Here is a 14751-nt window from a genome sequence, read left to right as displayed (position 1 = left end):
TTTTTGTATTTTTAGTAGAGGTGGGGGTTTCATCATATTGGTCAAGCTGGTCTCGAACTCCTGACCTCAGGTTATCCGCCTGTCTTGGCCTCCCAAAGTGTTAAGATTACAGGTGTGAGTCTTACCACGTGACTGTGACAGGCACTTATCACCTGTGCCTGGCTGACAACAGTGTTTTAAAAGCTAGCTTACCATAAAATAAAAAATAAAAAGCAGTGAAACAGACAAATTTACACAGTATAGATTTCTTACCCTGTGACGACTAAAGTCAACCCATATTTTCCCGACTCTAGCTTCTGAACTTGGATGCACCCCCACAGCCACTCCCACTTTGCCAACTCCATTTTCTCTATTACCATTCACCCTTCTTCCCCTAAAAATAAACTTACCTGTTTTCAGTTATATGGCTAGAGATCATTCCATGACTGAAATAACTTCTGAATGGCTAAAAAGAATCCAACATTGTATATATTAAGACCACAATCTGGTAAAACAATCACAAAACCCCTCACATAAGTATGTATGTACATGCACACTTCAGGAGAGTGCATAATGTGTATGTGTGTGTGAGAGAGGGAGGGGTACAGAGAGAGATGCATGTTTGTCGATTATTATAAGAACACGGAAAGATGTGTATGGTGAATAGCATTATGAATTTTAGAAATAAGTGACAAACAATAGCAAAAAAAAAAGACAAAAACGTGCAAAAAGGAAAGTAAAGAAAAAAATTCTTTTAATTTACGGTGTTTAACTACTGAAAGGAAATTGGAGCAACCACCATCTATGGCGTAAGTTGCTAAATGGAAATTTTTTCTTTAAATTTTCTTCAACATTTCCAATAAATTAATATATACAAATTCTATTTTGCTAATTTAAAATCAGTAATGAGGAGGAATCCAAGGAATTTAGAAGTATACTGACAGAAGTTTCCTGGGAAATCAATGAAGTAATTCTCAGCTTTTGGATGCATAGTGTCAGGCTAAACACTGACAAAAACTTAACATGCATGGTTTCATGTCCAAAGGATCTAAAAATTCAAATGGTAATTTTAATCCCACTAAATAACATTTACTGTATTTTTTCTGATTAATATATGTTAATTGTAGAAGACAATAAAAACCACCTAAAATTTCTAAAAACTATGAACATTTTAGTAAGTTTTCTTCAAATCTTCTATGGCACATCATAGACTATGTATGATTGTACTACACTTTATTAAATAGTCCTCTGTTCATGGAAATTTATATTGTTAACTCTTCTATATCACGGAAAAAAGTTCACACACACCCCCCTCTCTCAAGTAATAAAACTTAACAAATTTCATCTGAAGCTCTGATGATTTCCTTAAGGCAGATCTGGAAATGAAATCATAGAATAAAAAGGCAGAACTATGTTGCCAAACCGTTTTTTAATAAAGCTCTATCCATGTACACTTCTACCTACAATATATGAGTGTGCCTATCTCATGGTCTCCTCGTAAGCACTGCCTATGAAATGGTTTCAATATATTTGCCAAGCTGACAAATGAAAAATGGGACCTTACTGTTTGTTGTCTTCTTTTACACCCCTCGGCTTTTTAATAAAGTAGAATATGTTAGATATGTTCAGTGACCATTTGGATTTTCCTTCATTAAGGGAAAGTTAACAGTTTATTTATATTAATTCCCTTCATTAAGAAAGTTAACAGTTTATTTACATTCTCTGGATATTTATCAATTGAAGTGTTTATTTATTTATTTATTGAGATGGTGTTTTGCTCTTGCTGCCCAGGCTGGAGTGCAATGGCACGATATTGGCCCACTGCAACCTCTGCCTCCCAGGTTCAAGCAATTCTCCTGCCTCAGCCTCCCAAGTAGCTGGGATTATAGGCACGTGCCACCACACCTGGCTAATTTTGTATTTTTAATAGAGACAGGGTTTCACTATGTTGGTCAGGCTGGTCTTGAACTCCCGACCTCAGGTGATCCACCTGAGGTCTTGGCCTCCAAAGTACGGTGATTACAGGCGTGAGCCACCGTGCCTGGCTCAAATGGAGTTCTGATGTTTATCTTACTGATTTGTAAAAACTACAGATTAACATAATACTTAAAATTTATTGTGGGCTTACCACGTGACTGTGACAGGCACTTATCACCTCAAGCAATCCTAATAACCTATGAGCTTCATTCTATCATTATCTCCTCTCTAGAGATGACTTGACAAAGATACAAAAGTTAATTCACTTGTCCAGGTCACAGAGCTAGTGAACTGTATAGCTGTGATTCTAACTGGGTAATCATTTGGGGGGGAAAAAAAAGTAGATTCATATCTCACAACATAGTCCCACAAATTCTATTTGGATTAGGGATCTGAATGTAAAAATTCAAGCCACAACAAGTACTAGAGGGTGACTTTAATTACACCCTTTCCCTATATAATGACTCAAAATCCAAAGGGAATGCAAGAAGAGGCAGCTCAATTTACATAAAAACAAAAATGTCTACATGGCAAAAAAATCCCCATTATAAGCAAACCAACTGGTAAATATGGAAAAAGTATTTGGAATATATACTAGAGACAAAATGCTAATAGCCCAAATATATAACAAACTCTTAAAAACCAGGGGACAAAAAAACCTCCTAAAACTTATGCTCCATAGTTCAGTTAATAATACCATACTAATATTAAAATGGGAAAAACAACATTTAAACAAAATATAAAATGTCCATCAAACATATAAAGAAATGTTCCAACTTACTCATTAGAGAAATGTAAATTAAAACAATACTGGTATACTATTTTTCATCTGTGAAGCTGAAAAATTTTAAGTATTACATACACATTCTATTGGTGAAGCTGTGAACAACAGGCATTCATATAGTGCTGGTGGGAATGAAAACTGGTACCACCCTTCTGAAGGGGAATTTGGCAATAACTAACATCATCACATATGCACTTACCTTTTGACCCAGCAATCCCATCATTAGGTATATATACCTCCAACAATAGGAACATACATAAGCGTAGAGTTATTTACTATGGCTCTGTTTGGAAAATATTAGAAACAACTTCAATATGTGCACATACAAGAGGGGCTGAATAAATTAAGACAAATCCACAAAATGGAGTACTATGAATCTAACAAGGAATGAGGAAGGTCTCAATGAACTGACTTGAGTATGTTTACATCATTAAGTAAACAAAGAAAAAAAAGACTGACTGGGAGAGAGTTCCAGGATATACTGTTAAGTGGAAATGACTGTATGCTACTCTTCAATGTTAGAAAGGTGAAAATATGAGAAAATGCACATATATTTGTTCATAAGTGAAACAGAAAAGATAAATCAGAAACTCAAGAGGTTTGATACCTACTTAATACAGTGGGTAGAAAAAAGAAGGCAATAAGAACAGGGTCACAGGAATCAACAGTGACACTTCTGAGTATACCTTTTGGAATCTCTTTCACTCTTAGAATCATAGCAACAAAAGAAGAAAAAATAACCCCCCAAACTGAGAAGGGCATCAGTGAGATGTGGAACAACTTTCAAGTGGTCTAATGTAGAAGCAACTGGAGTCCCTCAAGGAGAGAAGAGAGATTTGGAACAGAAAAAATAATTGAAGAATTAATAGTGAAACACTTTCCAAACTTAAGACATACCATAATCAAATTACTCAAAATCAGTAATAAAGAGAAAATCTTAAAAGCTGCCAGAGTGAAAAAAAGGCCCACTATATTCAGAGATTAGGATGAAAGACTATGGTATGTACAAAGATTAGGATGAAAGACTTCTCATCAGAAATAATGCAAGCAAGAAGATACTGAAGCAAGATCTTTTAAGTATAAAAAAGTAAAAACTGTCAATCTAGAATTTAGACATGGAAAAAATATATTTCAAAAATGAAGGTGAAATAAAGGTTTTCTTCCAGACATTCAAAAGCTGACAGAATTTATCATCAGAAGATCAATATCACAAAAAAATATTAAGGACCATCCTTCAAGGAGAAGGATACCAAGCGGAAGTCTGGGTCTTCACAAAGCAATGAGGAGCACCAGAGAGAGCAATGACTTGGGCAAATATACTACATTTGACCTTAGCCAAAAGGCCGAGATGTGATTCATGAGCAAATATATAAGACTTGTTCCTCATTATTTAAATCTTTAAGAAAAATAATTGACTGTTTAAAGAAAAATAAGAGCACTGTATTGTGGGGTTTATAAAATATGTGAAGGTGGAGGGTGTGATGACTCATGCCTATAATCCCAGCACATTGGGAGGCTGAGGCAGGCGATCACTTGAGATCAGGAGTTCGAGACCAGCGTGGCCAACATGGTGAAACCCTGTTTCTACTAAAACAAACAAAAAAAATTAGCTGGGCATGGTGGTGTGTGTCAGTAATCCCAGCTACTTGGGAGGCTGAGGCAGGAGAACTGCTTGAACCCTGAAGGAAGAGGTTCCAGTGAGCTGAGATCATGCCATGCACTCCAGCCTGAGTGACAGAGTGAGACTCCATCTCAAAAAAAAAAAAAAGTAAAGGTAAAATGCCTAACAACAAAGATCAATTACAGCTCCAAACTGTCAGCAGGAGGACTTGCTCTGAGCCGCAAGGGAGCACAGGAGAGATGAGGGTGCAGTGAGTGCCCAAGAAGGCTAGAATGCCTTAAAAGCATTCCTCTGATCCTTCCTGGTGATCAGTTTTTGAGGCTGTCCTGTGTCTTGGTTCTCAGTCTAGATACTCAAGAGCCTGGTAACTGCTAACTAGTGTCATCTGCTTGGAAAGACATATTGGCATTCATTATCTGGAGGTTAAACGGACAAAGGTGTGCTACTCACATGTGGAGAATTATTCCTATGTTTATTAACTAGTGCCCAGAATTCCTGGCACCACCACACTGCAAAGCAAACATCTTTCTAATGAAGAAGCTGGCACAAAAAAAGGACAGCTTTTTACATAGGGTTGGCATGGGGGAAATTTCTTCATGGTATATAATACAGCTTAAATAAATGATAAATTAGAATTGATAGTGTTGTATTTTGGAAAAAACGTAATAAAAAATTAAAATGATAAATGAATTAACCATTTCCTTCTTCCTCTTTGACCCTTCCCTTACATACCTCACCCGCCTGAGATTCTGAAAGTTCCAGCAGGAAAGGAATTTCTGTGTCAAAATTAGCAAAGAAGCTAGTCCACTGATGTTCAAAAGCCACCAAATCCTGGGAAAAAAGGAAAAAGATAATGTGTTTGGTCATATAAAGGAGGTATTTTAGAAAACAAAAATTATGAAACTGCAACTGATCGCAAAACACCAGACCAAATATTTATATATGTTATTTTAAAAGGTAATGGCAAACTACTAGTACATGCCACTCACATGGATGAATCTCAAAAACATTATGACAAGTGAAAGAAAGAGCCGGATGTAAAAGACCACCTGACATGTGGTCCTTTCCTATGTATGAAATATCCAGAAAAGGCAAATCTGTACAAGCAAAAAATAGACTAATGGTTGCCTGGGGTTGGGATGGAGACTGACTGCCAAGTGGGAACAAGGGAACTTTCTGGGTTGATGAAAATGTTCTAAAATTCTCTTGTGGTAATGACTGTACAACTCTGTAAATTTATTAAAAATCATTGAGTTGTACACTTAAAATGGATGAGTATTATGGTACATAAATTATATTCCAAATAAAGCCATTTAAAAGGACAGCTAGGAGAAGTGGTTCACATCTGTAACTGCAGAACTTTGGGAGGCCAAGGTGGGAGAATCACTTGAGCCCAGGAGTTTCAGACCAGCATGGGCAACAGGATGAGAGCTCATGTCTACCAAAAAAAAAAAAAAAAAAAACCTCACAAAAAATGAGCTGAGCTTGGTGGTGCGCACCTGTAATCTCAGCTACTCAGGAGGCTGGGGTGAGAGGATCGCTTGAGTCCAAGAGGTCCAAGTTGGAGTGAACTAGGATTGTGCTGCTACACTCCAGCCTGGGTGACAGAGTAAGACTTTATCTGAACAAATGAATGAATGAATGAATGAATGAATGGACAGTAATGATCCTTAAGCGCTTTACTTTAGCAGCCCTGTTGGGAAAAACTTATTTATGGGGCACTTAAAGGATGGTATCACATCCAGTGCCAAAAGGGTCACATCTGTGCAGCTTTGTTCAAGGACGGATTGACTTTAGTTAAAGTCCAGGGTGGCACAGAGCCTTCTCCTTCCTTATACCCTCTTTCTAGTGGCCACCTGAGTACTGAGAAACTCTGCACCCTTCTTAGCTGACTCTCCTCTACGTGCAGCCTCCATTCCCTATCCCAGATGCTTTTTAAGCATCCTCCCTGAACTCATTCTTATTCTTAAGCACTACAAATTGTTTTTTGCCATTAACTTTTCTTGAAGGTAACATCAATTAACAAAAAACCACCAGTTAGGACTTGCTTAAGATGTTACTCAGTATTATCTTTGTCCTTATTTTGAAGTTGCTAATAATTTGTACTAAAATTGGACAGTCATCTTCACTGTCCATCTTGCACTATGGAAGGGTATGTATGTCAGGCATCCAGTCTAGTACCTTGCTCGTAGCAGGCATTCTGTTTGCTGCACCAAAACTCACTGGCCAGATCTATGCCCTCCTCCTCTCAAGGATACACAAGTACTCAGACCTCTGTGCTAGCCATGTACTGATTCTACTTCTGGCCCTAGACATAAAGAACAATGAACCACTGCTGGGAAGACAATGTAAACATTCTCTACTTGCTGCCCAGACTATCTAACTTTATCTATATATACAGATGGGTATGCATCTGTGTATATATATATGAACATGCGCATATTATATGATACTAAGGCAGACACACACACACACACACACACACACAAATTCTGGCCAGGTATGGTGGCACATGCCTGCAATCCCAGAACTTTGGGAGGCGACGTGGAGAATCATATTAGCCTAGGAGTTTGAGACCAGCCTGGACAACACAGTGACACCCCATCTCTACCAAAAAAAAATTGTTTAGTCATCATGTAGGTGACAGTGTTGATAGCGTTTTCTGAATATGTTTTATAGATAACGTAGAATCAAACAAAAAAGTCTATGTGTGTGTTTACAGGTATCTATGTATGCATACATACCCATATTAGGAGGAGGGAGACAGAGAGAGAAAGAGATAGAAAATATTTCCTAGTTCTATCTACTGAAGAGATCTAGAAACAACGGCCAAACCAGAAGCAATGAGTACTTCTAGCACTTAGATTGTGGTGCTGAGATACCACTTCTCATTCAAAGAAATCAGAACTTTTTAGTGAACTGAATCTGGGTCTCAGAAAGGAAATGTACAAGATAAGCCTGGAATATGTTAATATAGTAGCTGGCAAGATATCAAGGGCTATCAGTATTCTGTTAAAATAATTTGTGAACCAACTTGAAGGGAGTTCATTATCCAAAGATAGAACAATTTAAGCATCACTGAAGATGGTAATTGCAATGGATATAAAACACATCAAATATGTTTAAATCTATGAGTTCAAAATATATACAATATACATACATACAATATGTATTATGTATATATATGCTACTGGAATATCACCATTGTGCAATGAATTGAGGATCTAATTAATGAATTAAGGATAGGGATTACACATCAACTGCTGTTCACAAAACACAAAGAGAATCAATTAGACAGTATGTGCTTCTTGATAAAGAATGTAACACTCTGTAGGAAGTAGTCTTTCCTCCAGAAATCAATGCTGAAACTGATTAAACCTCTATATTCAATTACCAGTGATCAGGAAATACAGAAGACAGGGGAAAATAAACTACATCATGGGAATACAATTAAGAAAATTTCAACTGTACCAAGCGCAGTGGCTCACACCTGTATTCCCAGCACTTTAGGAGGCTGAGGTGGGCAGATCTCTTTAGGTCAGGAGTTCAAGACCAACCTGGCCAACATGGAGAAACTCCATCTCTATTAAAAATACAAAAATTAGCAGGACATGGAGCGGCTGAGGCAGGAGAATCACTTGAACCTAGGAGGCTGAGGTTGAAGTAAGCCAAGATCACATCACTGCCCTCCAGCCTGGGCAACAAGAGTGAGACACCATCTCAAGAAAAGAAAAAAAAAATTCAAATGATGGCAACTGTAAGACAAATGATCTGGTTTTTTCAACAGACAGCAAGGGTAGGGGGACAAAGAGATATAGAACACCTACAGATTAAAAGAAACCTACACACACACACATGCACACAGGGCAGGCAAACAAGGCTAAACTATGTTTATAAAATCATATTTGGATGATAAAACTGCCAAGAAAAGTAAGGAGATGACTACCATAGAATTCATGATAGTGTTATTCTCACAGGAAGAGGAAGGAGATAATGGAGATTCTGGAGATTCTGTTGCTTTGTTTTATCAGTCATTAGATTGTACTTTTTTTTTTTTTTTTTTTTTTTTTTTTTGCTGTTTTGTGAGTCTGTGTTATTTTATTTATTTATTTATTTTGAGATGAAGTCTTGCTCTGTCACCCAGGCTGGAGTGCAGTTGTGTGATCTCTGCTAATTTTTTGTATTTTTAGTAGAGACCGGGTTTCACCATGTCGGCCAGGTTGGTCTCAAACTCCTGACCTCAAGTAATCCATCCGCCTTGGCCTCCCAAAGTGTTGAGATTACAGGTGTGAGCCACCATGCCCAGCTGTCTACATTATTTTAATAATAAAAAGTCTTTTTTCAGGCCGGGCGCGGTGGCTCAAGCCTGTAATCCCAGCACTTTGGGAGGCCGAGGCGGGTGGATCACGAGGTCGAGAGATCGAGACCATCCTGGTCAACATGGTGAAACCCCGTCTTTACTAAAAATACAGAAAAATTAGCTGGGCATGGTGGCACGTGCCTGTAATTCCAGCTACTCAGGAGGCTGAGGCAGGAGAATTGCCTGAACCCAGGAGGTGGAGGTTGCGGTGAGCCGAGATCGCGCCATTGCACTCCAGCCTGGGTAACAAGAGCGAAACTCCGTCTCAAAAAAAAAAATCAAAAAAGTCTTTTTTCGTTTGTTTGTTTAGATGGAGTCTCCCTCTGTTGCCCAGGCTGGCGTGCACTGGCGCTATCTTGGCTCACTGCAACCTCTGCCTCCTGGGTTCAAGGAATTCTCTTGCCTAAGTCTCCCAAGTAGCTGGGATTACAGGTGCCTGCCACTACGCCCAGCTAATTTTTTTATTTTTAGTAGAGACACGGTTTCACCATATTAATCAGGCTGGTCTCAAACTCCTGACCTCAGGTGGTCCCCTGGACTTGGCTTCCCAAAATGCTGGGATTACAGGTGTGAGCCACCGTGCGCGGCCATGATAAGGTCTTTAAAAGCAAATGCATGAATACTATTTGTTCATTACAGAAAACAGAGTAAGAATCGCTGTAAACACTTTGGGGAACATTCTCTCAGCTTATTTTTACTTAGTATTTTACATATACAAATGTGCATGTACTTGTAACTGGTAATCTGCAAGGTCCTGGGTTAGACTGCCTTGCCATATCACCTCTGTGCCTTGGCCTGGTAAAACAATCCCTTTGGGTCTGGGTTTCTGACTCACTGCTATCAAGTCCAATCAGTGCCCCTGTATCCTAGACCAGGACAATCCTTCCACTTTGGCACTGGGTTCTCCCCTTCTGGACTCTGGGGAGAAAAATACTTCTAATGCTTCCAACTAACACTCTAACCACAGACCTTCAATGTCTGTCTGACTTCTCTGATCCCAGATCTACTTTCCGTCTCAAGTTGGCTGTCACCCACTGAAAGAATGTTTCGTTTCTTTCTTTCTTTTTTTTTTTTTAAAGACAGGGTTTCACCATGTTGGTCAGGCTGGTCTTGAACTCCCGACCTCAGGTGATCCGCCCCCCCTTGGCCTCCCAGAGTGCTGGGATTACAGGTGTGAGCCACCGCACCCAGCCTGAAAGAATGCTTTAATTCAGAAATACCTGTGCTTGAATTTCTGCCTCTTAGGGGCTGCGTGAACTTGGGCAAGAGCTTAATCTGAGCTTCAAATGCCTTACAAAATTGGGATGACTACTATCTACCTTGCAGAGATATTACAGGAATTAAGTGAGATAACCTGTATCAAGTGCTTATTATCAGACCTTGCACAGTAGATATCCTTAGTACTGCCTCTACTGCAGGTCAGCCCAAGGCTGGCTGTGAGAAAGATGGTAACTGCAATGGATATAAATGCATAAGATATGTTTAAATCTATGAGTTCAAAATATTTATAACAGACATGTATAAATATATTTATATATATTTACATGGAAATAAAGATATACATCTGAGCCTTCCCCGCAACATCCTGACATTTGTCTGCTCTCTCTCTCTCAGATACTCATAACGCACACCACTGGGATCAGGCTGTGCCCAAAGCCACCATCTCAGAGTGCATCTTTGCTTTGCTTACCTGGCTCTGTCCAACCTCTTGAGCTTTACCAGAATGCTTCAGTCTGTGAGGCTTAAAAAAAACAAAAGGGTACTGGGTGCAGTGGCTCATGCCTTTAATTCCAGCACTTTGGGAGTGAGCAGATTACCTGAGCTCAGGAGTTTGAGACCAGCCCAGGTGACACAGCCAAGCCCTGTCTCTACAAAAAACACAAAAATTAGCTGGGTGTGGTAGCATGTGTGTGTAGTCCCAGCCTCTTGGGAAGCTGAGGTGGGAGGATCACTTGAGACTGGGAGGCAGAAGTTGCAGTGAGCCGAGATAGCACCACTGCACTCCAGCCTGAGCGAAAGAGTGAGACCCGTTCTCAAAAAAAAGGCTATTAATACAGAATAAACTTTGTGTTTCAATTCTTTTAGAAACAGACTCAGGAGGTAGGTATATTTCCACTTAAATGGCCTAACTGGTGACACCCATTTTGGTTTAGGTTTATGAAGGAAGCAGTCACACAGTTGAGCAATACCCATTCTCTGCTAACTTGTAGGTGAAAAACACTGTGTGCTTCAGGGGTTACAGAGAAGACAGGTACTATTTTCACACACACACACACACACACACACACACACACACACACACACAGAAAAACACCCCTGAGGGAGGTGGATATGTCAGTACTAATTACAGAATAAGGTAGAATGAATCACGAAGTACTGCTTTCAGCTCCATGCACATTCTGTTTGCCCAATGCAAGATGCAATGACTCATACTAAAAATCACCAGTATTCTATATAAAATATTCTTTTATGTATATTGTACTTTTAAATCTTCCTAATATCTTTGTGTACTTCTCTATGCCCACTTTACAGAAGAGACTGAGACACCAAGCAATAAAGTGACTTGCCTGAGGATTCAATACTAACAAGCAGCAAAAGTGGTAAAACATCTAGACAAGAGATACCTAGAGCCTCTGTGCTTTCTACTAAACATGTTATTCTCCCAACTTTTCCCCAACATAAACACTGCATTTGTGGAAACAGATACTGCATACTGCGGTAAGTAAGTGGAAGTGGTCAGCTAGATGGAAAGTTTATCATTCAGATTCTTCAAGGCCAAATCCAAAAGACAAACCCAGATTAAGATAAGACAAGCAGCAGAGGTCAAGAACCATGCCACTGTGCCTTGGCCCTTGGCCAGAGGACAAAGATACTGGATTTCAAATAGAACTCTTGGCTCTAGGACTGGCTTAAACACCAGCAAGGGCACAGCAGCCACATTTGAGCACCTTTTCTCAAAGTTCAGCAGAGGATGATTCTGGGGCTTTCAGACAGGTTCCTTCCCTCTCTGCCTAGAATGTTCTACCATTTTCTCTCCTTTCTGGAAAATCCCTGATTAATGCCAGGTATGGTGGCTCACATCTGTAATCCCAGCATTTTGGGAGACTGAAGTGGGTGGATACCCTGAGGTCAGGAGTTCGAGACCAGCCTGGACAACATGGTGAAACCCCATCTTAAAAAAAAAAAAAAAAAATCCCTGATTAACACACATGACTCCTCTGAGAAACAATCCTGTGCACTACCAGGCAGAGTTATCACCTTACTTTATTATTTCCAAATACAATTAAATCTGGCTCTCAGCCTTTACTCTTCAGGATGTATGATAAGTCCACTATCATACATCAAAAGGGCTTCCTTCTCCTTCTTCATATCACCTAAGAATACCAACCTCAAAGGAAGTCAGGAAACTAGAAAAGAGCCTGCCCTACAGCTCATGGTGATCACCATATCTGCTGCTTCAGTTGCATGATGTCACTGCTGTTCCAGATGCAATTAAAGATGCTTTCCCAAGTGGACCCTCCCCACTGATTCTAGGGATGCCAGCAATGTTCTTAAAACTACAGTGCTATTCTGGCCTCTATGTGTGACCTGTAGGATTCTCAATTCAGGACACTGCATGCAGATACTACTAAATTACCTGCCTCTCTTCTTTATCTGTGGTTAAATGGTCTTCCTCATTCTTATATTGTCTGTGTATTTGCGCTTTTCACTTTTTTTTCATAATTAGATTAGCTATGAGATTATGATGTTTTTTCAGAAACTAAAAATTTCAGATTTTATTTTTCTTTTACATTCTTCTTTAATTAGAAACGTTTAAACAGAAGCTGAGTGCAGTGACTAATGCCTGGAATCCTAGCAACTTGGGAGGCTGAGGCAGGTGGATCACCTGAGGTCAGGAATTCAAGACCAGCCTGGTCAACATGGCAAAACCCTGTCGCTACAAAAAGTAGCCAGGCATGGTGGTTCACACTTGTAATCCCAGCTGCTCAGGAGGCTGAGGTATGAAATCGCTTGAACCCAGGAGGCAGAGGCAGCAGTGAGCTGAGATCATGCCACTGCACTCCAGCCTGGGTGACAGTGAGAATCTGTCTCAAAAAAAAAAAGAAAGAAAGAAAGAAAGAAAGAAAGAAAGAAAAAATTTAAATAGAACAGATTTTCAATTTTATCAAATGCCTTTTTAGCATCTATGGAGTCATTATAAAAGTCTCCAAGAAAAATTAGCATAGCAATTACACTAATAGATTTCCAGCTATTGAATTGAATATAGAATCCTTAATAAACCCTACTTCACAGAATATTATTTTAATATGACACTAGGTTCTATCTGCTAATATTTAACTTAAAATACAGGTATCAATATTCATAAGACTGGTCTGTAGTTTTCATTTTATTTAGTTTCTTTTTATTGGGTTTTGATACTACAGCTAATTTCTCTTTTTTTTCCAGATCCAGTGCTGTCTGATTTTTTTTTTCTTTAGCTAATTTCATTACAAGTTTGCAAGATGTTCTTTTTCCATGCTGTCTGGTTTGATTTAGCTCATCACTACATTAAAATGTTTAAAGGGTAGGATCTGAACTTTTCTTTTATTGTATTTATTTTTTTAGACAGAGTCTTGTTCTGTCACCCAGACTGGAGGCGTGATCTCGGCTCACTGAAACCTCTGTCTCTTGGGTTCAAGTGATTTTCCTGTCTCAGTCTCCCAAGTAGCTAGGATTACAGGCATGTGTCACCACACCTGGCTAATTTTTGTATTTTTAGGAAAGATGGGGTTTCACCATGTTGGCCAGGCTGGTCTTGAACTCCTGACCTCAGGTGATCCACCTGCCTTTGCCTCCCAAAGTGCTGGGATTATAAGGCGTGAGCCACTGCACCCAGCTGGATCTGAACTTTTAAAGAGCTCCGAAACTGTATCTGAAGGTTTTAGGAGAATTCACCTGTGAAATGTGTTCCTGGTAATTTCTCTACATTTTTAAAATCAGTTATTTGAGATTTTCTATCTACCCTGGGGCCTATTTTAATTAACCTTTAACCAAATATATTTGCACTGAAATGATGCAATTACTTTTTATAATTCTTAACCTCTTTGTACCTATCGTTGCTCTCTTTTTTCTTCTTTTGACATTGCTGCTTTCTCCCTTTTTTTCTTGTTAGATCAGTTTATTAGTCAGGTTATTGCTTACTGTAAGGTCTGATCTAATAAGAAAAAAAAGGGAGAGCTCAGCTTTCAGTCTGTTCTATGAATGTCAGCTGAGCTTTCAATGTGTTCTATGAATGTCATTTCGGGATCCACACATAAAGCAGCAACTACCTGGGAAGAGTTCTCATGGCAGGAGTTTAAGAGGGCAAGAAAAATTACACAAGAACACTGAAGGCCTCTGGTCAGACATGTCATATTATGACCATTCACCTTCCATATGACCAGGCCCAACATTAGTGTAACAGGAAAGAATACGCTACCCACTGTCAACTATAGCAAGGGCATGAAGGGAAGAAGAAGAGTTATGAAAAAATAATACAATCTACCAAAATTAAGCTAATGGTTTCTCTATTTCATTATTCTCAGGTTCAAAGTACCAGTGCTAGGCTTATTTATGAGTTCTACCATTTTCCTATGTTCTATTTCATTATTTTCTGCTTTCCATGCAATAAATTCTTTCCTTACTCTTTTCCCCTAACTTCTTCACTTGGCTACTTACTTTTAATTAAAAATTTCTTATAAGTACTGCTTTAGCTGTTTTTCAAATACTCTGATATGTAGCATTTCCATGACTTAAATTACTACTGAGGCCAGGTGTGGTGGCTCATGCCTGTAATCCCAGCACTTTGGGAGGCCAAGGTGGGTGGATCACTTGCGGTCAGGAGTTCAAGACCAGCTTGGCCAATGTGGCAAAACCCCATCTCCAGTAAAAACATAAAATTAGCCAGCCTTGGTAACATGCGCCTGTCATCCCAGCTACTTGGGAGGCTGAGGCAGGAGAATAGCTTGAACCTTAGAGGTGGAGGTTGCAGTGAACCGAGATCGTGCCACT

At 39.3% G+C, this 14751-nt stretch overlaps 1 protein-coding gene across 3 annotated transcripts in view; it reads right to left on the bottom strand.

Annotated features, from left to right (window-relative positions):
• Nucleotides 1–14751, bottom strand: part of DNAAF9 (dynein axonemal assembly factor 9) — a 156204-nt gene that overhangs the window by 95405 nt on the left and 46048 nt on the right. For all 3 annotated transcript variants that reach the window (XM_039479457.2, XM_039479458.2, XM_074406314.1), the window contains 2 exons: nucleotides 5094–5192; nucleotides 390–445 (listed from right to left, as the gene is read on the bottom strand). In XM_039479457.2, the coding sequence (XP_039335391.1) occupies nucleotides 390–445; nucleotides 5094–5192 (155 nt within the window). The remainder of the gene's footprint in view (nucleotides 1–389; nucleotides 446–5093; nucleotides 5193–14751) is intronic.

Source organism: Saimiri boliviensis, chromosome 9 (assembly GCF_048565385.1).
Source record: "Saimiri boliviensis isolate mSaiBol1 chromosome 9, mSaiBol1.pri, whole genome shotgun sequence".
NCBI lineage: Eukaryota > Metazoa > Chordata > Mammalia > Primates > Cebidae > Saimiri > Saimiri boliviensis.
This window is presented reverse-complemented; position numbering and strand designations above follow the sequence as displayed.